At 50.0% G+C, this 23,073-nt stretch overlaps 1 protein-coding gene across 1 annotated transcript in view; it reads right to left on the bottom strand.

Annotated features, from left to right (window-relative positions):
• Window positions 1-18,456, bottom strand: part of C7H14orf132 (chromosome 7 C14orf132 homolog) — a 48,855-nt gene extending 30,399 nt beyond the window's left edge. The window contains 1 exon segment of the mRNA NM_001444722.1: window positions 18,153-18,456. Within this exon segment, the coding sequence (NP_001431651.1) occupies window positions 18,153-18,179 (27 nt within the window). The 5' untranslated portion in view covers window positions 18,180-18,456.
• Window positions 18,457-23,073: the final 4,617 nt, after the last annotated feature.

Genomic DNA, 23,073 nt, shown 5'->3' with positions numbered 1-23,073 from the left:
AGTGGAGCTGCCTCCACCTGCAAGGTGGGCTCAAGTGAACAGAGAAGCAGAGCAGCTGGAGAGGAAGTGCTGTAACGGCAGGCTTGAGAGAGGCCACCTCCTCCAGGAAGCCCTCTGACAAAGCCTACTCCTGCAGGCTGCTTGAGGGGCCCTCCTCAGAGACCCAGCCCCACCCCTCTCTCTGAGCATTGTCAGTTCTCTGGGCCCCTCTGCTATCCCTCCAGATGGCTGGTCCCTTCATAGCAAGGGCTGTCCTCGTCACCTCTTCTCCCAGTACCCAGCCTGGAGCCAGGCCCAGGAGACAGCTACTGAATGAATGGACCAAGTGATGAAAACAAGGCCTGGCAGGAGGGCTTGCCAAGCCTCGTCTGCTCATTCTGTGGTCTGGGTGCCTCTTCTGTGCAGGCCTGGGGGGCTCGTCCCCAGGGAGCACTGAAGCCCAGGATGCAGCACATGTCAGGTGCTCAGTCCTTCAGTGCAGCTCTGTCCTGCCAGCCCCCCACCCCAAGGCTCTTCTCTGCGGGCAGAGCAGCCATCAGATGCAGCTCAGGCACCTTCCCAGGCCACTCACCAGCCACTTCCTCAGCTCCCACGGAGCAGGTCCCAGGTTCCGCGTGCCTCTCTTTCTGTCCCGTCTGCACCCTTCTCAATGGCCGGGAGCCCGCCTGGCGTGGAGGTGGGTGGCCCATCTGACCAGGAGGTGCCCATTTCTCCCCTCTGCACGTTTCTGCTTTTCAAAACCTAGGTGGCAAACCGCGTTCCCCTATATCAGACTCGCTCCACACCAGCTGCGCCCTGCAAGCCACATGGCGGAAATGAGAGCGACGCCAGCCACTGCGATCTTTCCATCCCCTGCTCAGGCTGAGCTCAGATCTTTTTACAAAGAATCAGGCCAAACCGAGGAGCCACTGAGCCCGGAGAGGAAGCTGGGAGAAAAAGCCCGTGGGTGCCTGGCGGCTGGTTCAAATCCCAGCTCTGTTACTTAGGTTACCTTCCCCAGCCTCAGTTGCTCCATCTCAAAAATGGGCATGATTGTAATGTGCACTTGAGGGTGTGGTGGTGAGGCTTGGCTGTGTTGATCTGGGTGGAGCATTTAGCAGAGAGCCTGCCACCCTCTCTGTTTTGTTTTTTTTTTTTTTTGGCTGCATCTGTAGGATGCAAAAATTTCCAGGCCAGAGATTGTGACAACGGCTGGATCCTTAACCCTCTAAGCCACCAGGGAACTCCTGGACCCTCTTCGAATCCACAGATGGAGGCCGCATGCTCCCCCCACCCCACTCCACCCCCCTGCTGAGAATACCCACGAGCACCACTTCATTTCCCTGACCCAAAGTATCAAAAATAGACATCACCCCCTCCCAGGGTCCAGTAAACAGCATTTGTCAGGAGAAGGCGGAGCAGATTCTCCTTTTGCAGAAGACACCGTCCCTCCCCGTCTGCCCATGGGATGGTCCACCCTGCTTGCCACTGGGGTGCCATGAGCTGCAGGGTCCCTTAGCTTAAGCTACTTCAGTGGCTCCAAAAACATCCTAAGAACTAATGGGTCGGGGCAGAGCAAATGCCAGCTCCAGCCATTGGGACCTGCTGGCCAGCCCACTTTAAGGGCCCCTGTGTGCTCCTGACCCAGCCAGTGTTCTATGCGTTGTCACCTGCCTACCTGTTAGACCCTGAATACACCAGGTGCTCCCTGAAGCTGGCAGCCTTGCTGACTGACAAGCTTGGCGCTGAGAGGGGCCCTGAGCTGGCACCACTGACGGCGCGGTGCAGAAAAGGAAAATGACTTGTCACATACAACCAGAGAGAGGCCAAAGAGAATTGGGGCCAGGATTTTTTGACCTTGATTCCACAGAATCTTTGACTCGGGAGAGATGCTGTGGTCCCCCGGCCACCCTCTCACCCCATTTTGTAGCCCAAGAAACAGAAAATAATGTTTTATCATAGTAGACACCACTGCTTGGCTAGGCTCTGCACACACGTGGCCTTGTCTGATCATCCTAACAGCCCCATGAGTCAGGAAAGGGTGTTACCCCACCTGACAGATGAGGAAACTGAGGCTTAGGAAGCTCTGTGACATGAGTTTTCCAGCTGGTTGCAATCTCAGGGTTCACACCCAGGTCTGTCTGACTCTCTCAAACGCTTAACTATCATGCTATCGGAGGTTCCCTAAATGGAGGCCAGAGAGAGCTTAGTCCCCCATCCCAGGGAAGTGAACAGCCATTGCCAAGGCCAGGGAGCAGGTCTCCTAATCTCTAGACCCCAGGGAGTGATGCCTCGGGCAGTCAGTTCTGTAATCCCCGCAGGAGGCAGAGCACAGGGGGTCCTGCCACTTGAATGCCCGTAAATTGCTTGCAAAAGGAGCTCACACCCCACAGCCTTTGGTGTTGAGCTTTTCCTAATCAGCTCCCTCCAGGGAGCAGGCAGAATGGCCACTTTCCTCACCAGGCAGCAAGCGCCCGTCTTCAGCCCTACACTGCTGAGCACACATCACAGGCAGACGCGTTCCACATGGTCCGTGTTTATCATCTCCTTTCGTTCTTCCTTCGATCCCAGGAGGTGGGATTCATCTTATGGATGAGAAAGCTGAGGCTCAGAAACTAACTCATCTGGGGGTCCTGGAGCTCAGACACAACCCAGGTCCTGCTCATTCTGCTCCGAGCCTCCTGACACCAGCTTCCCAGGTCCTCGCCACCTGCTGGTGGGCTCAGGGCCAGGACGGTGACGCTACCCCACTTGACAGGAGAGAAGGGACAGGCTCCCCAAATCGTGCAGATTCTGCTGCCTCCTTTCTAGGGTCTGCTCTATACCAGGCATGGTCAGGATGCTTCAAAGACACTACTTGAAAGAGTTCCTTGCAACCCTTTGGGAAGGTAGGAATTATATCTCTTTCAGCCTGTAGAAACTAAGGATCAGAGAGGCTGGGAGTTTGCCCAAGGTGGCACAGCTCTGGAGTGGCCAAGGGAGATGCAAGCCCAGATCTGTGCCATTTTGGTGGAATTAGTATAAATACATTCTTCATGGGGGCAGTTCTCCATGGGTTCCTGTGTTCTGCATGTCTTCTCTGGACTATCTTTTCAATGATGTTTGTCCAGCAAGCCATCTCTGCTAAGAAAGAGAGGGCGGAGTTCCTGTCGTGGCTCAGTGGTTAATGAATCCAACTAGGAACCATGAGGTTGCAGGTTCGATCCCTGGCCTTGATCAGTGGGTAGAGGATTCCGTGTTGCCCTGAGCTGTGGTGTAGGTTGCAGATGTGGCTTGGATCCTGCATTGCTGTGGCTATGGCATAGGCTGGCAGCTATAGCTCTGATTAGACCCCTAACCTGGGAACCTGAATATGCTGCAGGAGCGGCCCTAGAAAAGGCAAAAAGACAAAAAAAAGAAAAAGAAAAAAGAAAGAGAGGGCATCTTCTCTGGGGCAGAGGGCAGATCTGTTCCCTAACCAGGCTGATTCTCTCTCTCTGAGACAAAGATTGGGCAGGTTTGCTGGCAACTCCTTTTGAAAGAGCAGAGTTTAAGAAGCATGGGGTGCCTCACTGTTACACAAACTCAGTGCACACACAGAATCCACCCAGGCTGCTCTGCCTGGTCCCCAGGGGACTTGTAGGGTCAGGAGCACTGGTGTGAACGCGAACCTCCTGCTGCTGACTGTGCTGTGAGCAATAAAGCGCTTTGTCCGTGAGTCTCTTGTCCATGGTCAGCATCTTTTACATCATGGCAGGCTAGCTTGCAAGCCGGCTACACTTTCAGACCCTTCACCATTCTTGACATATCTGTGCTAAGGTTCAAAAAAAATCAGTTGCACAAATCCTGAAAGGGAGAATTGGCTGAGCAGCAGCACTCAGGCAAGAGGGACGTCTCATCAGTAAGAGGCAAAGGTACTATCTTACACAGGGCAAGATTCTGCTCCCAGCAGCCATATTAATGGGTGCAGCAGGACTAGATTCAAGGAGGGGATAGGTGCTTCTGGAGCATCATGTCTTGTTCTGAGAAAACTGATTTATAAAGAAGACCGACACACCAGAGCCTGACCAGGTGAAGATACCTGAGAGAAGAGTTGTTTGGGAAAATAGCTGAAGGAAAGGGCCACATTTAGTCCAAAAAAGGGGCTGATGCAGAGGGAGGATACAGAATGCTGTATCCCCATCACGTTATCCTCACCAGTACAGAATTATTACTGGCATTCGTGCACCCTTGTGCAGTGCACACTTTCATCTCCAATCTCATTTCACCCTCTGCCCACACTCTAAGCTGGTTTTACTATTACCTTTAATTTGGGACATATGGAGGTTCCTAGGCTAGGAGTCGAATCGGAGCAGTAGCTGCCGGCCTACACCACAGCCACAGCAATGCAGGATCCAAGCCATGTCTGTGACCTACACCACAGCTCATGGCAGTGCTGGATCCTTAACCCACTGAGGGAGGCCAGGGATCCAACCTGCCTCCTCATGGATACTAGTCACATTCATTTCCACTGAGCCTCAACGGGAACGCTTATTCCCATTTAACAGACAGAGAAACTGAGGCTCTAAGAAGCTAAGCATCTTGCTCCAAGTCATGAGTGACAGAGCCAGGCATCTGGCTTCAGGTGCTCTCCGTGGTCCCGGGCAACCACAGAGCAGGCAACCACGTGCAAGCAGGATTAGACTTGCTTCCTAGGACCAAGGGGCAGAGTTAAAGGGAAGCGCATTTCTGACTCAAGAGAGGAGGCTCCGAATGAGCAATTCCCACTTCCTGACCCTTACGGGTGCCGCCTTACCACGTCTAAGTCTCAGGACTCTCAGATTCATCGTAACTTATCACAGCGGCCATCATTCCATTGCACAGCTGGGAAAGATGGGGTGGTTTCCCAGGATGCACAGCGGCAGGGCCTTGTCTGAGCCCCCAGGCCACCTGCCCCCCTGTGGAAGTCACTGCCCTGGGAGCTGATGACACCCCTGTCAGTGAAAATACACAGAGGGTGACTCAACCGTGCCAGGAATGCTGGGGAGGGCTTTTGACATTTTAGGGTAGATCTGCCAGATTGATGTGGCCAGGGTTCTAGAGCAAGGCAAATACACATCAGGCGAGGCAGAAAGGGGACAGATGGTGTAGATGAACTGGGGCACCTGCTGAAGACCAGGCTCTGTGCTGCCCAGCGCCCCCGTGAGGACAGTGCCATCACACGCCCGTTTCAGAGAGGAGGAGAGTGAGGCTCAGAGAACCTGAGGGTCTGGCCCAGAGTCACACAGGCAGGAAGAGCTGGGACAAGTGGCCTTGTGCCTCATGGAAAGCCCTAGTCCTGGGCCCCCCTCATGGCAGATACCCTGCAGGGGGCAAGGGTGGATTGGAACCTGGGAGTCTGAGGGACGAGGCAGGACGGAGTGTTGTCACCTGATGGCTTCAGGGAAGCTGTGATGCAGATCTGAGAAGGGAGTGTCCCGCAAGCTGATGGAGCATTTGAGCTTTCCACATGCTTCTATTGAGTCCTTGCTCTCTTTTGTTTCATTTATTAAAAATTGATCAGCCTGGCCCTGGGCTGGGCGGCAGAAATCCTGACATAAATGAGACATGAACCTTTGCCTTCAGGGAACCTCCCACACAGAGAAGCTGATGGAGAGCTGGACTGAGCCTCGGGGGCTCAGAGGAGGGGGGCCGGCTGATCATTTCCAGAAGGATAAAGCTTCCCCTCCCCCACAGCCCTCCCTGGTTCCTTCATCCCCCCCTGGGCTCCGCCTCCGCCTCTGGTGCCAGCCTGTCTGGGTTCTGGAACAACTCGCTTGTTTACTCTGCCCGCACAGACCCCAGGCAGGAAGGCGCAGGCTGACAGAAGGCTGGGGTGCGGAGGCTGGGGACATGGAAGTGCACCTGCTTGGACCTCAGGTCCCCCTCCACTCCCACTTCAACACTCTGTAATCTGTCTGCTGCCACTCAGAATTGGTATCAGGGCCCCAGGCTCCGATTCAGCCTGTCTTAGCCTTTCCTGCCTGCGTGACTTGGGGCTACACCCTCACGCTCTCTGAGCCTCACTCTTCTCCTCTCTGAAATGGGTGTGTGACGGCACTGTCCTCACGGGGGCGCTGGGCAGCACAGAGCCTGGTCCTCCGCAGGAGCTCCAGTTCATCTACACCATCTGCCCCTTCTTCTCCCACCAGAGGGGGGCTCCTGTCTCACCTGTGTGCTGGAGACTGATATCCTTACTTCGTGCTCGCGTGATGTTGGTGACGGTGACGCAGGCTGGCAATAGCTTCTTTTCGATTCCTCCACAGCCCCCAACACAGCATGGGGGATGTTCCAGGCATGCTGCCTACAGGCACCCCCTCCCCGCCTGGCTGACGTGAGTATGGGGATGCGCAGTGGAGCCCAGGTGGCATCTCCAGGGGAAGGGAAGAAGGGCTGGCCGGATGGTAGAGAGGAGGCAGGTGATGCAGGCAGCACAGCCACGGCTCAGTCACGCAGGGCGGGGCTTGGGCATCTGGAGGTAGGGGCGAATGAGTCATTTCCTTTGTGTCTCTTTCAAACCTGCTAGAAGCCAAGCCTTAACGCATTTCTAATCAGCTCCCAGAGCTCTGTGCTGAGGAGATGGATAAGGGGCCGAGATGGGGTCTAGAGAGGACAAACAGGGTCCCAGCTGTTGGCTGGCATCGTGGGTGAGCCTGAGGCTGGAGCCACCTGCTCCCCGCGCCCTCACTTTCAACCTCCTGCAGAATGAGGCTCTCCCAAGTCCCAATGCCTGGGATGGAGGCCTGAGGGAACCAGCCCTGCTACGCTGGGCAGCCCAACTTCCGCTGCCACCCCTGACACCTGGCTCACTACCTGGCTCTCTTGGTGTCCTATGCAGCATCCTGTCACAAGACTCTTGGAAGGAACTCTAGCAGCAATGGCACTGCAGGAAGGAATCTGGGCAGTCCTTGCACCGTTTGGCTTTCTAAGTCTGGTGTCAGAACTCACTTGAGACGTTCCGTACACTACACACATTTTATGACTTTCAGAAGGGACAGAGACGTACCAGACCAAAGATCCACTGCTGAGAGGGGAAGGCAGTGGGCCAGATTCAGACGTACCAGTACATTCCTTTTCCCACAGTGAGAGGGAAGGAGCGAGAGTGGAAACATACTAGTTAGAGACACAGGGTTAAGAAAACTCTGCTTCCAGCCAAGATGGAGCAACAGGGACTGGATTTACCCTCCCAATGGAAATAATCAAAAAGTGGACAGGAGTTCCCTTTGTGGCTCAGCGGAAACAAACCCAACCACTATCCACGAGGACATGGGTTCGATCCCTGGCCCTTATCAGTGGGTTAAAGGATCCAGTGTTGCCACAAGCCACAGTGTGGATCCCACATTGCTGTGGCTGTGGTGTAGGCTGGCAGCTACAGCTCCGATTCAACCCCTAGCCTGGGAACCTCCATATGTCCTGGGTGCAGCCCTAAAAAGCAAAACAAAACAAAAGTAATAAAAATAAAAAGTGGTCAAAACATTGGAAAATGGTTTTCAAGGCACTGGGCATCAGGCAGTGAAAGACAGTGACCCTTGACAGCTGGGAAACAAGCAAAGTAAGCCCTATAAATGACGGTTTGCTGGCTGGGAAGAGATTCTAGGCTGTGGAATAGGAAAGGGGAACCCAGGCTGATGCGAGGGGACTCCTGGATTGAGGAGACGGGACAGAGAGTCTGGGAGACCAAGGCAGCTGAGGCAGAGGATGGAGAGGAGAGCGATGAACAGAGATCTGCAGAAGGTCTGCTCAGCTCTTCAGCAGTGGATCGGTGAGCACATGAGTGCAAGGAAAACCCCTGAGGCAGCAAGGATGACAGGGAATAGTGCCCGTTACTCATACAGGCCAGAAATAGTGCCTCTTTCCACTGGCAGTTCTGAAAATCTCCTAATTCACTGGGCATTGGGTAGAACGCTCAGAGCAATCTTGTCTCAGTGGTGGGAAGTAATTAGTCTCAGATTAAAGATGGTTCTGGTCCTGCCTAACAAATCTTTTTTTCTTTTTTCTTTTTCTTTTTCTTGCTTTTTAAGGCCACACTTGCAGCATATGGAAGGTCCCAGGCTAGGGGTTGAATCAGAGCTGCAGCTACCAGTCTCTCCCACAGCCACAGGAACACAGGATCTGAGCCTTTTCTGCAAGCTACACCACCACTCAGGGCAACGCTGGATCCTTAACCCACTGATCAAGGCCAGGGATCGAACACACATCCTCACAGATATTAATCTGGTTCATAACCTGCTGAGCCACAATGGGAACTCCAACCCTAAAAAACCTTAAAGTCAAGACCCAAAAGGATTCAATTGTTCCCAAGTAACATAATTGCACCCCAGAACAAAGCTTGAGGATATTTATAGGAATACAATAATATCTAGCATCCAATAAGGTAAAAGTCATAATGTTTGGCATCCAATCAAAAATTATCAGGCATGCAAAACAGCAGGAAAATATGATCCACTGAGGAGAAAGAGCAATAAATCAAAACCATCCGAGAGCTGACGCAGATTTAGAATTAGTATACGAGGACATTCACACAGTTCTTATAACTGTATTCCATATGTTCAAACAGCGAGAGGAAAATATCGAACATGTTAAGAAGCGGACTAAAAATATAAAAAAGACCCAAATTAAGCTTCTAGACATGAAAACTACAATGTCTGGGGTTAAAAATACACTAGGCGGGATTAGTGGAAATTAGATATTCAAAAGAAATTATCGCTGGACTCGAACACATGTTAATAATAACTATCCAAAATGAAACAAACGGAAAAAAAAAAGAATAAAACAAAAACAAAAAAGAGCAAGCACCAGGGAGCTGTGAGACAATGTCAGGTAGCCTAAAATACGTGTAAGTAGAATCCTCGAAGGAGAGGAGAGAAAGGGGGAAACAGAAATCCGTAAAGAAACAATGGAAAGCTCATAGAACTCAATAGTAAATCATCATCATCATCATCGAATTCAAAATGGGCTAAGGGCCTAAATAGGCATTTTTTCAAAGAAGATATTCAAATGGCCAACAGGTGCATGGAAAGGTGCTGACATCACTAATCATCAGGGAAACACAAATCAGAACCACAATGAGACACTGCCTCAAGCCTGTTAGAATGCCTGTTATCAAAAAGACAGAGGTAAGAAGTATTAGAGGCTCATCTTTTCAAGTACTGAAAAACAGCCAACCCAGAATTTTATTCCCACACATTCAAAAGGGACAGCCAAAAAAGAAAAATACTTTTTTTTTTTCATCAGCATACCAAAGCTGAAAGAATTCATCACCAGCACTTCCTCACTACTAGAAATCTTAACGTCCTTTTGGCAGAAAGAAAATGACAACACAGAAATATGCTTCTATACAAAGGACTACACAACAGTGGAAGGAGCACATGGGAAAATAAGTTTTTTCCTTACGATTTAAATCTTTTTAAAAGGTAAATGACTTTTTACAAAAATAATAATAAAGTAATGTGAGGTTTATAACATATGTAGAAGTGAAATGTGTAACAATAATAGCACAAAAGCTGAGTAGTGAGGGATAGGAATATATTGTTATAAGGTTCTTACACTGCATGTGAACTGGCATAATATCACTTGCAGAGAGGCTGTATATATATACTAGTGTGTGTGTGTGTGTGTGTGTGTGTGTGTGATTTATATACTATAAATCCTAAAGCAACCACTAAAATACCACAACTGTTACAGCTAACAAAGCAGGAGATAAGACAACATGAAAAAATAAAAATTTCTCAATGAATCCAAAAGAAGGCAGAAAAAGAGGAAAGGGGAACAAAGAATAGATGGGACCAATCGGGAATGGTCAGATAGTAAATTTAACCTAACTATATAAAAAAAAATCACATTAAATGTAAACGGTTTAAACACTCCAGTCTGAAGGCAGAGATTGTAAAACTGGATTTAATAAATAAGCTGAAGAGGCACAGAGATCTGGGTTTGAAACCCAGCTTCTGTGCCCTGGAGAAGTGACTTTGCTTCTCTGGGCCTCAGTTTTTTCATCTGTGAAATGGATCTTAAAATTGCCTATTCCATGGGGCTGTCAAAAGATTTAGAAGATTCTATATATTATTCAACTCAGGGCCTGCCTGGTAACTCCCAAGTGTTTGATAAAGGGAAGCTATAATGGGAAGGTACAGAATGAGGGGGGTAAGTGAACAGAGATAGGTTGCCATCATCTCAGGGTAGAAGGAGCTGGGATTTGAATACCCAAAGCCAGGCTGAGCACACAGCAGGTGCCCCATAAACACTCAGGTGTTTAATTGGAGATTTGTAATCCACCTCCAAATGCCCTGCTTCTCCTAACTCTGTGCGACATAATTGTTTCAAATCAGAGGGAATGTTTTGACTCTTAAAACCTCGTCTAGAAATCTGGTCTGCAAAACGTACTACAGATTTTTACTTCTTCCTTAACTTCTCATTACGGTTAAGTCTAATTAGAATGATAAAACATTTAAATCTTTTAAATGGGACCTCAGGAGTACAAGAAGACAAGCCCTTTGGTTAAAAACTTCTGCAATAATGGACAATTTGTATTTTAATGATAATTCTTGCTTTAAGAAAAAGGAACAGTCGCTGGCTGGGGAAAAACAATCCCCAAGTAGCAGATTGCCAGACTCTTTAGAATTCTCTTTTTCTGGGCAGTAATGTGTTCCTCTGGGGAGGAAAAACTTCTGCTGGTTTCTTGCAAATCTTCTGGAATGCTCCCACAGGCCCTGGAGTACAGCTGGGGCCCTCTCGAGAAATAATAGAACAGCCTTTACAGTGAGACCAGAAGTCTATTGCCACTTCTTTTCCCCTCTCTGGGAAAAATGATTAGAATGCAAATTAACCGTGAGCCTCCCAAGGTCCAAGGGGATGAGAGGGTGGGAGAACAGGGAGTGGAGGTGGATGTATCAGCATCTCAACTAAGAGGAGACCATGGGTCTTATCAACCAGAAAGACCCATGGTGAGGGCAGGGGCACATAAAGTTCCAGGTGTGACCAAGTCCTCTCACCTGCAAGGCCAAGGTTCTAAGAGCTGGGCTGAGGGGAGAAGAGGGGTTAAGGCCCTGGTCCTCAAAGACAGGAAGCCTCCTTGGACTCCCTGCAGGTAGCAACCACCCCCTCCCATGTCCCACAGCCCTTCCTCCCTCCATAACTCAAGGAACGGATTTCCAATTAGTACCTGTTAGGTTGAACGGCGTGAAATTGTTTTTAGGTCACACATCAGCTACTTCATATGGTTCGACCTAATAAAGTCATGGTCTACTTCCGTGTAATAATTTACTTCTTGGAAGTTTACAAGGTTTTGTCAAGCTCTACACACACCTGCCTAGTCAAGAGATATTTATTACATGGGCAGCCCCAGGATGAACCCAGGCCAATTCTGCTTGGTCCACATGCAGCCAATCTCCCAAGATGTTCACCATCCATCCTTGCTTCTCCCTGGCCGTGCATGCTTCTTCCCACATCAAGACATGGGACTGGAGTTCCCACTGTGACTCGGTGGGTTAAGAACCTGACATAGTGTCCATGAGGATGAGGGTTTGACCCCTGGCCTCGCTCAGGGGGTTTAAGATCGGGCATTGCTGTGGCTGTGGCGTAGGCCAGAAGTTGCATCTCCAATTTGACCCCTAGCCTGGGAACTTCCATATGCTGCAGGTGCAGCCGTAAAAACAAAAAAAAGAAGTGGAATTGGATTCCTCTGCCCTTAAATCTGGGCTGGCCTTAGGATTTTCTTGGCCAAATGAAAGTGGAAGTAGTGACATTCTAGGGCTTCCCAGTCTGGCTCATAAGAGGCTTCGTAAGATCCACTGGAAGGCAGGCTTTGGGGGAAGGCAGCGCCACACAAAATGTTCAATGACACTGAGACCACCACGCTGGGAGGGAGCCCCACTTGCCTAGCGAAACATTTGCAGGATGCAAGGTCAGGTGGAGAGAAGGGTCTGGCTGCACAGAGGTGTCTGACAGGCGTGTGAAGCTGGGACGCACGTCTAGACCCCAGCCCCGTGGCCCCAGCTGATGCCACTGGAACAGAAACAAACGGCCTAGCCCACCTCTTCCCAAATTCTGGTCCCCCAAAACAAATTATGGCTTTAAGGAACTGAAATGATAATCAGTGAGTAACTAAAAAAACAGCTCCCATCGGGTTGATCAGTTGGTTTAAACATTTTAATTAGTTGCCAGCATTTGAAAAACCAGACTGCTTGCAAGAGTCAAGAGTGTTCAGTTTTCTTGAAAACCCAGAATCACCCTCGGCCCTGGGCCTCGGCGTTTGCACAGCATGAGCGAGTTGCTAGAGCTCAGGGCCACTGCCTGTATCCCCTGCAGGCCAGGCCCCTGCTCTCTGGGTCACTGCAGCCCCTACCCCATCCTGCTTCACTCTATGAGGCCACCTGCCCAACCCTAGTCTCCCAGCCTCATCTCTACTCCTTCCCACCTGCCCCTCAACCCAACCAAATGGCTGCTTGCAACTGGCATTCCCAACAGGAGACAGCTTCAAGCCCATTCCATTGCAAGCTGTTGCATGCCACTCCCCCAGCCTGGAATGACCTCGCACCTGGATCTAACAGCCATGCATCCTCCAAACTCAGCTCAAGTGAAACCTCCAGACGCCTTCCCTGACTCCCAAAGTTGGGTAAGGGGCCTCCTCTAGGCTATGGGGGTACCTATATTTACCTCCACCCTGTCACACATCCCAAGAGGCACGTGACCCTCTGCCCCCAGCACTTCAGAGGGAGGGCCTGGCACACAGAAAATGTCTGCTCAATGACGAGATGAAGGTCATTTTGTTCCCATTTCACAGATGATGAAACTGAGGTTTAGAGAAGTGATCTGTCCACTGCCTCTCAAAGATCAGTAGCCACTAACACAAGAACCAAGATCCTTATTCTTTAGGGATCTTCAGACCCTATTATAGCTTGAATTGCGTCTCCCCAAAAGATATTCTCAAGTCCAACTCCCAGTACTGCAGTATATTGATGCAGATGTTATCAAATTAAGATGAGGTCATTTGGACGGACCTTAATCCAATATGACGGGTGTCCTGATAGGAAGAGAAGAGACACAGAGACATGGTGAGAGTGCCAGGTAGGTGACAACAGAGGCAGAGATCAGAGTGTGTCTACAAGCCATGGAACGCCAGCGATGGCAGACCACACGTGAAGCTAAGGGAGAGGCATAGAAATATCCTCTCCAGAGTCTTCAGAGAGACCACAGCCCTGTCGACACCTTGACTTTGGCCTTTGAGCCTCCGGAACCAGGAGAGATTAAGTCTCTGGTATCTTAAGTCACCCAGCTCATGGTCTTTTGTTATAGCATCTCTAGGAAACTCATAGAGATTTCTTTTTAAGAACTCGTTTTAAAGTGTTCCTGAACATGATATTTTGTGTACCACAGAGGCTGGATGATTCCCTGAGGCTGATACAGGTCCTAGGTTGCCCTGGGATCCTCTACCACTTGCCTTCCTCTGGGAGGTCGGAGGGTGATGGGTGGGATGGCGCTGTGGTCAGGAGACCAGGCTCCACCCCTGGCTCCATTTCTTCTCTGTCTGTCCTCTGAGGATAATAAAGACACCAACTCCAGGTTTTCTACCTGTGGCAGGTGTGATCTGGAGGAGAACCTCAATTTTCTTTTTCCTTTTTTTTTAAAGCTTATTTTATTGGAGTGTGGTTAATTTACCATGTTGTGTTAGTTTCAGGTATATAGCAAAGTGATTCCGTTAGACATATGTTAAGTTTTTTCATATTCTTTCCCATTATGGTTTATTGCGGAATATTGAATATAGTTTCTTATGCTACACAGCAGGACCTTGTTTTTTTAAATTACATTCTACATATAATAGTTTGTGTCTGCTAATCTCAAACGAGAACCTTAATTTTGGAGCAAGTTCTCAGGTTACATTTTTCTGGACCTCAGTATTTGCTGAATTGATGCTGGGATGACTTCCAGGGATGATGTGACTTTTTACGACCTAAAAGGGACCAGAGAGCCAAGGATCTGCTCCATCCAGAGAAGGGGGAGGGGGATAGCCCTACAGTGTGGGTTTAAGGTCTGGGTCTCAACCTTTTTTTTGTGTGTGTGTCCTTTTTTGGGCCGCACCTGCGGCATATGGACGTTCCCGGGCTAGGGGCTGAATCAGAGCTACAGCTGCTGGCTTACACCACAGCCAGAGCAACACAGGATCCGAGCCGCATCTGTGACCTACACTGCAGCTTGCAGCAACACCAGATCCTTAACCTACTGAGTGAGGCCAAGGATCGAACCCACGTCCTCACAGACACTATGTCGGGTTCTTAACCCACTGAGCCACAACAGGAACTCCCCTGTCGCAACCTTGATTGCATACTGGACTCACCCAAGGGGTGAAAAAAAAATGTCGATGCTGACGTGGATGGGAGTGTCAGGGGCAGGTCCTGGGCAGCAAAACTCTTAAAATCTCCAGGTGATTCTAATGGCAGCAACATTTGGGAACAACTGGCTTTAGAGTAGTCACTATAGCGACAATGCAAGACAAAAATCTTAAGCCACAGCCATGTTTGTTCTACAGTGAGCAGGGCCCCTTGTCCCTCTAGTTCATTCCAAGCACCGGCCCAGCACACAGCAGGTTCCTTAAATGCTCCTTCCCCTCCCGAAATGTGGAGGTCTCAGGGTTTCATGCATGACAGTGGGCTCTTCCCCCAGAACACACGTTCCAAAAGTCCCACATGGAGGCTGCAGGTTTCTTACCAGCTAATCTCAGACTGTCACTCATGCCTCATTGTCTTGGCCAGCAAAATCACTGAGGCCAGGTCAGATTTAAGGGGAGGGAATCAGATCCCCCACCCTTTCATTGGGGGCAGGGGCATGAGAGCCCAGGAGGAAGGGAAGGAATGGATGGGGCAGCTCTGGAGTCAGGCTACCCCACCAACAACACAGGGATTGGGGATCAATCCTTGGGATCTGTGCTTCTCCGCCCTTCCCCAGCTCCCAGGAGGTCTGGATGCACCTGTTCACTCGTCATCCTTCTAGAGTCTCCAGGGACCCAGGGACTGTGGAGAGTGTGGCTGGGGTGTTTCCAGGGTGGGAGAAGAGGCAGCTGAGGGCCTCCAGAGTTTGGGGGCGAGCTGAGTCTTTATATCTTTAGCACTCACAGCCTCTTCTAATCCCACATGCACAGCCCCACACACCCAGGGAGGGCACATCTGCACCAGATGACCTGCTGGATAACTGACGTCCACTCCGCACATCATGCTTAGCTTTGCAGAGGGACCTCTGTCTAAAAGAGCATAAATCTTCTATGTCTGCTTAAGTTCATGAAGAGGAATCATATTTCACAACTTGGTGGAGGGGAAGAGATTGGGGTTTTGGAGTCACAAGGATCTGTTTGTGATCAAGCAGGTGTGCATTCCTGACTCCATCCATCCCTCCAGCTTCTGGCCTCTCCTGAAGCCTGGGATTTCCCCCAAGACACTGCTTCAACCATCCCCTGCTCAATCACCTACAATCCTCCCGCTGTCCACTGAGATGCCAACTTCTCATCTCTGGCAGACAGCTGGTCACTTCCATAACCTCGCCCTGGCCTCCCTCTCTCTTCCCCAGTTCTACTGGGCCCCCCACCCTCCAGCTTCCTGAAGGATTCTGGGAGTTTATTCTGGGCTTCCCTACCTCCATGCCTCTCTGCTTAGAATGACCTTATTCCCAGGCTTCCCCAAGGGAAATCTGCCCCTAGCTCCCTTTCATTAGAACACCCAGCCTCAAGCGCTCATCAACAGGTGTTTGGGAGGGCATCTGACACCTCGAATTCACTCTTCCTGTCAACATCTTTGCAGCTAACAGATACTTGTGGAGGCCCTAGTACATGCCAGGTATTTTGGTTGCCCTTTCTGAGAATGGCCTGGCCCATTATTTCTCCATTACTCTGCAAGCATCCAGAAAGAAAATCTCCAATCCATTCAACGCTTTCCCCCAGCGTCTCCATCCCAGTGCCTGACACGGAGCTTGGCACAAGGCAGGTACTCAACACTGGCTGAACAAGTGGATGGAGGCATTCACATTTTTCCCATCAAACCATCCTCTGCTGATGTATGGGAACCATGACTCGGTCACGGCCCACTTACGGTACATGCTGAGCACTCACTGTGGCTGAGCACTGCTAAGTGCTGCAGGTGATGAAGTAAGAGCCCTTGTCCTTGTGGGGATAAGAGATGCAGAGCAAAACCAAGATGAAATCCATTAGATCACAACGCACCATAAGACCACTTCCGGGGGAAGGAGAAGAGTGAGTATCTTTAAATACGTCTGCCCCGACCCTTCCGTTTGTCTTTCTCAGGATACAGCAATAAGGTGGAAAACCCAGCAGCTCTGCAGATACTCAGATCCAGATTTAAGACCCATTTTCCCTCCTTGCTAATGGTGTGTGGCCAAATTGTTTAATTTCACTGAAGTTTGGTATGCTGATCTATAGAATGGGATAACAGTGCCAGCGTCACAGACTGGTAAGGATTTACTGTAATAAAGTGTGTCAGAGCCCTTGTTTGGCACATAGCAGATGCTCAACAAACATCAGCATCTCTCTCCATCTGATCGCACTTCGTGTTTCTGTCTTTGCAGCTAGCTCAGGACTGAGCATATAATTGATGCCCAAACATTCAACTACAGGAATAAAATGATCACACTGAACTTGAATTGTAAACAAAAAAGAAAAAAAAAAAATCCAATCTCTGTAGAGGCTCTGCGGATAGGTGCTGAAAAGCCCAATGTTTATTTTGTCAAGTTACCATAGCAACTCCTGATGCTCCAGCCAGCCCCAGGGTGAACAGTAATCAATTTATCTTGTAACCATGGAAACGCCAGCTCTTTGGTAGGATCCAGCAGGGAAAGGCAGAGGTAGATGTTTGAGTGCCTTTCCCCTCTAGAAATAAACCTGGTGAAGCCTCCTCAGCCATCACACAACAACAGTCACTGTTGATGTGTGATGTGCACATGACCAGAGTCGTCAACGTGGGTTTAGGAACAGGAGACAGACAATTAGACAAAAAAAGACCAGCACTGCTCATGGGAGCAAGCAGCATTCTGAAAAACTTCTAGCTGCCAAGAGCTAGAATCTGGGTTCCCTTGAGCCGACTTGGGGGTTCTGCACCCATCCACGCCTGTACTGGTGACCCCTGGTCCCTCCAGCCTGGGTTCTGCCATTATTTTTTAAATAGACTTCCACCACGGTGAAGTTGGGGGGACAAGGAAAGTGTCCCTTGAAACTCCATTCCCTGGAAATGCAAACAGCAGCCAGCCTGGCCCACACCTATGGGGCAGAGGGAACCAGGGGGCCTTCCTATCACTGGGCTCCCAGCATAACCAGCCCCCTAGAAGGTGCAAGGTCTGAATTTGGTACATGGGGACTTAGTCTCCCAGCCTAAATGTGGTGGCCAGACTGTAACTCCAAAAGGCCACAGACAGCTCCTCAAAGCAGCTGACTCAAGAGAGTTAAGGCATGAAACATAAAGATCACCCCGCCACAGAGCTTCTAGGGGATGCTCCTGGTGCAAAGACCAAGCGATGAGAAGTCATGTTTTCTTTGCGACTGGGAATCTGTTTTGTGTCCAGGGGAGAGTTATGGTCGCGCGGGGCACTGATGGCTAACAGACCCGGCACAAAGCAAAAAAGGATAAAATGACCGCGGTGCTCTGGCGCTTGGCTGGTCACAGAGCGGGTCTCGCCGCCTTCCTCGGGGCTGCACAGGCTATGGTTGCCTTCAAAGGGGAGAAACGTGAGATGGGAGGTGCCCGCGATCATCTGCAAGTGACGGATTATCCGGCGCCTCGAGAAGACAGAGAATTAGGAAGAGCGAGGTTGCCTGTCCACCCGGGTTCGCACGGATCTGGGCTGCCCCGCCTTGGAGGGCTCCGGGGTAACGGAAGGGGGACAGCAGATGGGGGATGGGCAGGGAGGGGACCACTGCCCAGGCCCCTAGCACAGGTCGACCCGGGGAGCTTTGAGATCACCGCGCGCCCCACCCGCAGGAAGCCAGGCTCGCCACCCCCTGAGCGAGCACCAGGTGGGGATACCAGCTCGGGACAAAGGACAGGGACTTAGACTCGCGGCGGGCGCCACCGCCCGGCCTGAAGCCTCCCGGCGCGCCCAGCCCCGGCAGAGAGGGCGAGACCGTGGCCTCGAACCTGCCCGAAGGTGGCGGCCCGGGGCGCGCCTGGAAGGTGCCCGGTTACCTGTGCGGCCATAAAGGACAGGTCCATGGTGTCGCTGCTGCAGCCCGCGCTCGAGTCCTCGCCGCTGCTGCTGGTCCAGCCGCCTGCACAGCTGGCCGGGAGAAGCCACGCAGTGAGCAGGCGTCCCCGAACCCTCGCGGCGACCTCAGCAGCCGGGTGTCGGCGGCGGAGCCCGAGCCGGCGCGGCGCCTTCGGCTGGCTCTGCGCTCTGGGCTCCAGATCTCCAGATCCGGACCGAGTGGAGGGCCGGGAGCCTGGGGGCGGGGCGGGGCGGGGCTCGGGGGGCCCGGGCGCCCCTCCACGTGACTGCTCCCAGCCCCACCCCCGAGGGCGGGGCTCGGCGGAACGCCCACGAGCGCTCGCGGTTGCCTCCCTACTTCTGCAGGATGGAGCGAGGGAGGCCCGAGGTGGGGGTCTCACATCTGCAAGAATCAGCCCTGAACCGAAGTCCAGAGCTGTTGGCGCCCCGCCCCGTGCTTTTGAGCCCAGTTCCCCAGGGGCGATCCGCAGCGCCTCCGAGGGGCTGACCTTCCAGGGTCAGGGTTAACAGGGTTTTAGTGCCAGCACTGCGTCCAGTATCCTCGGGGGCTCTGGAACGGGGCTGAAGGAGGTTTAACTCCTCGCTCTGTTCTTGCGGCTTGTGTCTCGCTGAGTCTGGGCTTCGTCATGTGTAAAATGAGGAACACTGAACCAGAGAATTAAATGCGATCATGTATCTGGTACATGGTGTCTTCAACAAAGGCGAACTGCACTACAGCTAAGGACGTAACAGAGACTGAGCAGTGAATGGTGCCTTCTGGAACTGCACAGTGTGCAGCTTGCACAACTGGTATTTTACAGCTCTGTTTTGATCTCTCCTTACTTCCAACAGGTATCCCAAACCTTGCTGATGCCATGGCTAAGACGAGGACAACAGCAGAGATGCTAGAAGGGGCCTAAGCCGTGTGTGTGTGTGTGTGTGTGTGTGTGTGTGTGTGTGTGTAAGAGAGAAACAGACAGACAGACACCCCAGACCTGTGGCTGGCCCACAGAGGAGCAGATGGGAGCTCTGTGGGTCTGGAAGGCCTCACTGGTGGGGAATGGGTTGCGCTCTAACAGGTCTCTCTGACAGCTGAGGGCTACTTGGGTCCTCCTGGCCATGTCCCTCCCAGGGCCGTCTCACCCAGCGTGTCACGAGAGCCTTTACAGCCTGTGACGGAGGCAGCCTGGACTCTCAGGCTCGGTCAAGAGTGAGCGAGCTGCGGCACCAGGTGATGGAAGCGTTTGTTCAATGTCATACAGCAGCCGGGAGCCCAGCAGGGGCTGTGGAAATGGGGACCAGTGACTTCCTGACAATGGTTGTGTCCCCTCTAAATTCACGTGTTGAAACCCTAATCCCCAGCATGACAGCATTTGGAGGTGGGGCCTTGAGAAGTAATTAGGTCACTAGGTCATGAAAGCCGGGCTCGAATGATGGGCTTACTTCTCTTGTAAGAAGAGACACCGGGCCAGAAGTTCTTCATTTTAATTTAATCAAAGTTTATTCACATTTAACTTTAAAGTTAGCCCTTGTTTAAGACATCCTTTCCCAACTTGAGACCATAAAGATACTCTTCTGTAGTTTTTAGCTTTTATTTGTCTGTGGTGTGTGTGTTTCGGCCCCTTTCTTACTGACAGATTTTTTGGCAGGGGTTAAGGAAGCAGTTCCATCTTTCCCGTAGTAATAACCCATTCTCCATCCCTTTTATTGACCACCGCAGCCCTTTTTGTTTGGTGGTGATTCGCAACGTCAGATTTGTCAAGTTTCAGTCTAGCGTGGGCCTGGTTCTGGGTTGTCTATGCTAGTCTCTTGGTTGTTCATCTGTGCCTGTAGTTATGCTGTTCTGACTCAGTTACCATGGTGGTTAATTTTATCTGCCACCTTGACTGGGCCACAGAATGCCCAGATAGCTGGTTAGCAGTCTTATGTATCAAAATGGGGAGAAATCTTACCTTTCCTATGCTGAGTCTTTCAATCCATGAAGATGGGATGTCTATGCATTTAGACCATCTTTGACTTTTTTCCATCACTGTTGTATAGTTTACATCACACAAGGCCTGGACATGTGTGTTAAATGCACACATAAAATTTGTCACTTTTTTTTTTTGCTTTTTAGGGCCGCACTTGCAGCATATGGAGGTTCCCAGGCTAGGGATCTAATCGGAGCTACAGCTGCCGGCCTATACCACAGCTACAGCAATGCTAGATCCTTAACCCCCTGCAAGTGAGGCCAGGGATCGAACCCACAACCTCACGGTTCCTAGTCAGATTCGTTTCCGCTGCACCACAATGGGAACTCCTCTTTCATGTCTTTTCGATTATAAATTTTTAGGCATTGTACTTTTTTTTTGTTTGTTTGTTTTTTGGCTGTGATGGTGGCAGGTAGAAGTTCCTGGGATCGAACCCATGCCACAGCAGTGACCTGAGCCACTGCAGGGACAATGTTGGGTCCTTAACCCACTGCACCACAAGGGAACTCCTAGGTATTGTAGTTTTAATTTTGGTCCATGTATTCATTGCTAGTGTGTAAAGATACCATCGATGTTGTATGTTTATCTTGCATCCTGTGACCTAGGGTTATTAGTTCTTGGAATCTTTTAGTAGATTCCTTTGTAGATTCTCTAGATGGATAATCATGTCATCTGCAAATAGGGACCATTTGCTTTATTCCCTTCTGATCTTTATTTCCTTGTCTTGCCTTATCGCACTGACCAGACATCTAGGTTGAATAAGAGTGGTAGGAGCAGGCAGCCGTGTTTTTGTGTCCTTGTGAGGATTCTGGGATGCTGGGCGGTGGTGGATGCAGGGAGACCAGCACGAGGTGGTGTCTGCTGAAAAGCAGTGTTCAGTTCCTGCACCCTCCCTGCTGTGGGATGACCTTGTTCACAGGCCAGGGGCCTCATCTAGAAGCGCTCGGCAGACAAAAGTTTTGTGCACTTACTGGCCTGCAGGCCTGGCCTTGCTCGGGGGAACCCAGACCTCTCCCTGGTCTTGGCTCTGAAGGAAAAAGAGATCAACACGAACTGTCTGTTTGCTTCTTTTGTTTTCATGGTTTAAAAAATTGTTTTTCAAATGTTTATTGTTTTAAGTCTTATGGCCACACCCTTGTTATATGGAAGTCCCTGGGCCAGGGATTGAATCCATCCAAGCCACGGCTGCATCAACACTGGATCCTTTTAACCCACTGCACTGGGCCAGGGATCCAACCTGCACCTTTGTGACAATCTGAGCCTCTTTAATCAGGTTCTTATCCCACTGTGCCACAGTGGAAACTCCCTTATTTGTATGTTTTAAACCCAAACATCCCTGAGCAACACCTTGGGGTCAATACCTACATCAAGCTGGGTGTCTTTCAACAAGGACCATGCTCTCTGGGCCCCAGTTCCCTCAACTCTAAGCAAAGGGGCAGGCAGGGACCCACGAATATTGCATCTGTTTTTTGCGGGGGTCCAGTTGGAGCTACAGCTGCCAGCCTATGTCACAGCCACAGCAACATCAGATCCTAGCCTCATCTGCAACCTACACCACAGCTCACAGCAACACCGGATCCTTAACCCACTGGCAAGCCCAGGGATCGAACCCACAACCTCATGGTTCCCTGTTGGATTCATTTCTGCTGTGCCACAACCGGAACTCCTCTTACGTCTATTTTTTAACGCCTGCTATGTTCTGGAATTGAACAGAATTATTTAATTTTCTTTTCTCTTTTCTAATCACCGTCCTTGGAGAAAGAAAACATTCTGATGTTACCACACTCAGAGTGACGAGGCGGATCGGAGGACTTGTCAGCCAAAAACTAAACGAGGGTATTTTTAAGTCACTCTATTGATGCATAATTTATATAAATGTATGCATTTTACATAAACAAGTTGATGAGTCTTGATACACATACACATCCGTGTAACCAGAACTATAATTAGGATGGAGAACATTCTACTCACCCCTAAAGGAACCCTCTCCTCTCTTTGCAGTCAACTCCCTGCCCCCAACGCCAGCCTCAGGCAAGCACTGATCAGGTTTCCATGACTACAGATTAGATTTGCCTCTTCGTGGAATCATTCAGATTTTACTTTTTTCTTTATTCAGCTTCCTTTGTTCAGCATGAGGTTTTTGAGAATCGTCCATATTGTTGCATGTAGCGGTAATTCTTTCTTTTTTTTTTTTTTTTCCTGAAATGCATTCTGATGTCTGGATGTTCCACAGTTTGTTAGTCCATCCTCCTGCTGGCAGACACTTGGCTGTTTCCAACTTTTGAGCTCTTGTAACTAAAGCACCTGTGAATATTTGTGTACAAATCTCTGTATAGACATTTTGTGCTCATTTTCTTGGGTAAAAAGCTAGGAATGGAATTGCTTAGTTGTATGTTTATAATAAACTGCCAAACTCTTTTACAAAGGGTTTGTACTTTTTACGTTCCCAACAACACTATGAGAATTCCAGTTGGTTCGTATTCTCACCAACCCTTGGTGTTTTTGTCGTTTTTACTTTAAGCCTTTCAAGAGGGTATAAAGTGGTGCTTTATATGGCTTGAATTTGCATTTCTCTGATGACTGAGGCTGTTGAACGTCTCTTTGACCTGCTCACTACTGGCCATTTGTATATTTTCTTTTATGAAAAATCTATTCCAACCTTTCCCCCATTTAAAAAAATATTGGGTCAGTTATCTTTTTATTACTGAGTTGTAAGACTTCCTTTCGTGTTTTGGATACAAGTCCTGTGTCAGATACAAGTACTGCATGTATTTTCTGTCTGTGGTTTTATATTTTCTTGATATTTCTCAAAGGAAAGTTCTTAGTTTTGATAAAAATCCACTTCATCTTTGTTCTTTCTTTTATGGTTCATGCTTTTTGTGTCCTACTTAAGAAATCTTTGCCTATTGCAAAGTCATAAAGATTTTTTTTT

Source organism: Sus scrofa, chromosome 7, assembly GCF_054392235.1.
Source record: "Sus scrofa isolate SSC_HxYL_T2T_F1_AM1 chromosome 7, Sscrofa_HxYL_maternal_Yorkshire_Landrace_v2.0, whole genome shotgun sequence".
NCBI classification, from domain to species: domain Eukaryota; kingdom Metazoa; phylum Chordata; class Mammalia; order Artiodactyla; family Suidae; genus Sus; species Sus scrofa.
Note: the sequence above shows the minus strand (reverse complement) of the source record. Positions and strands in the feature narration are given on the sequence as shown.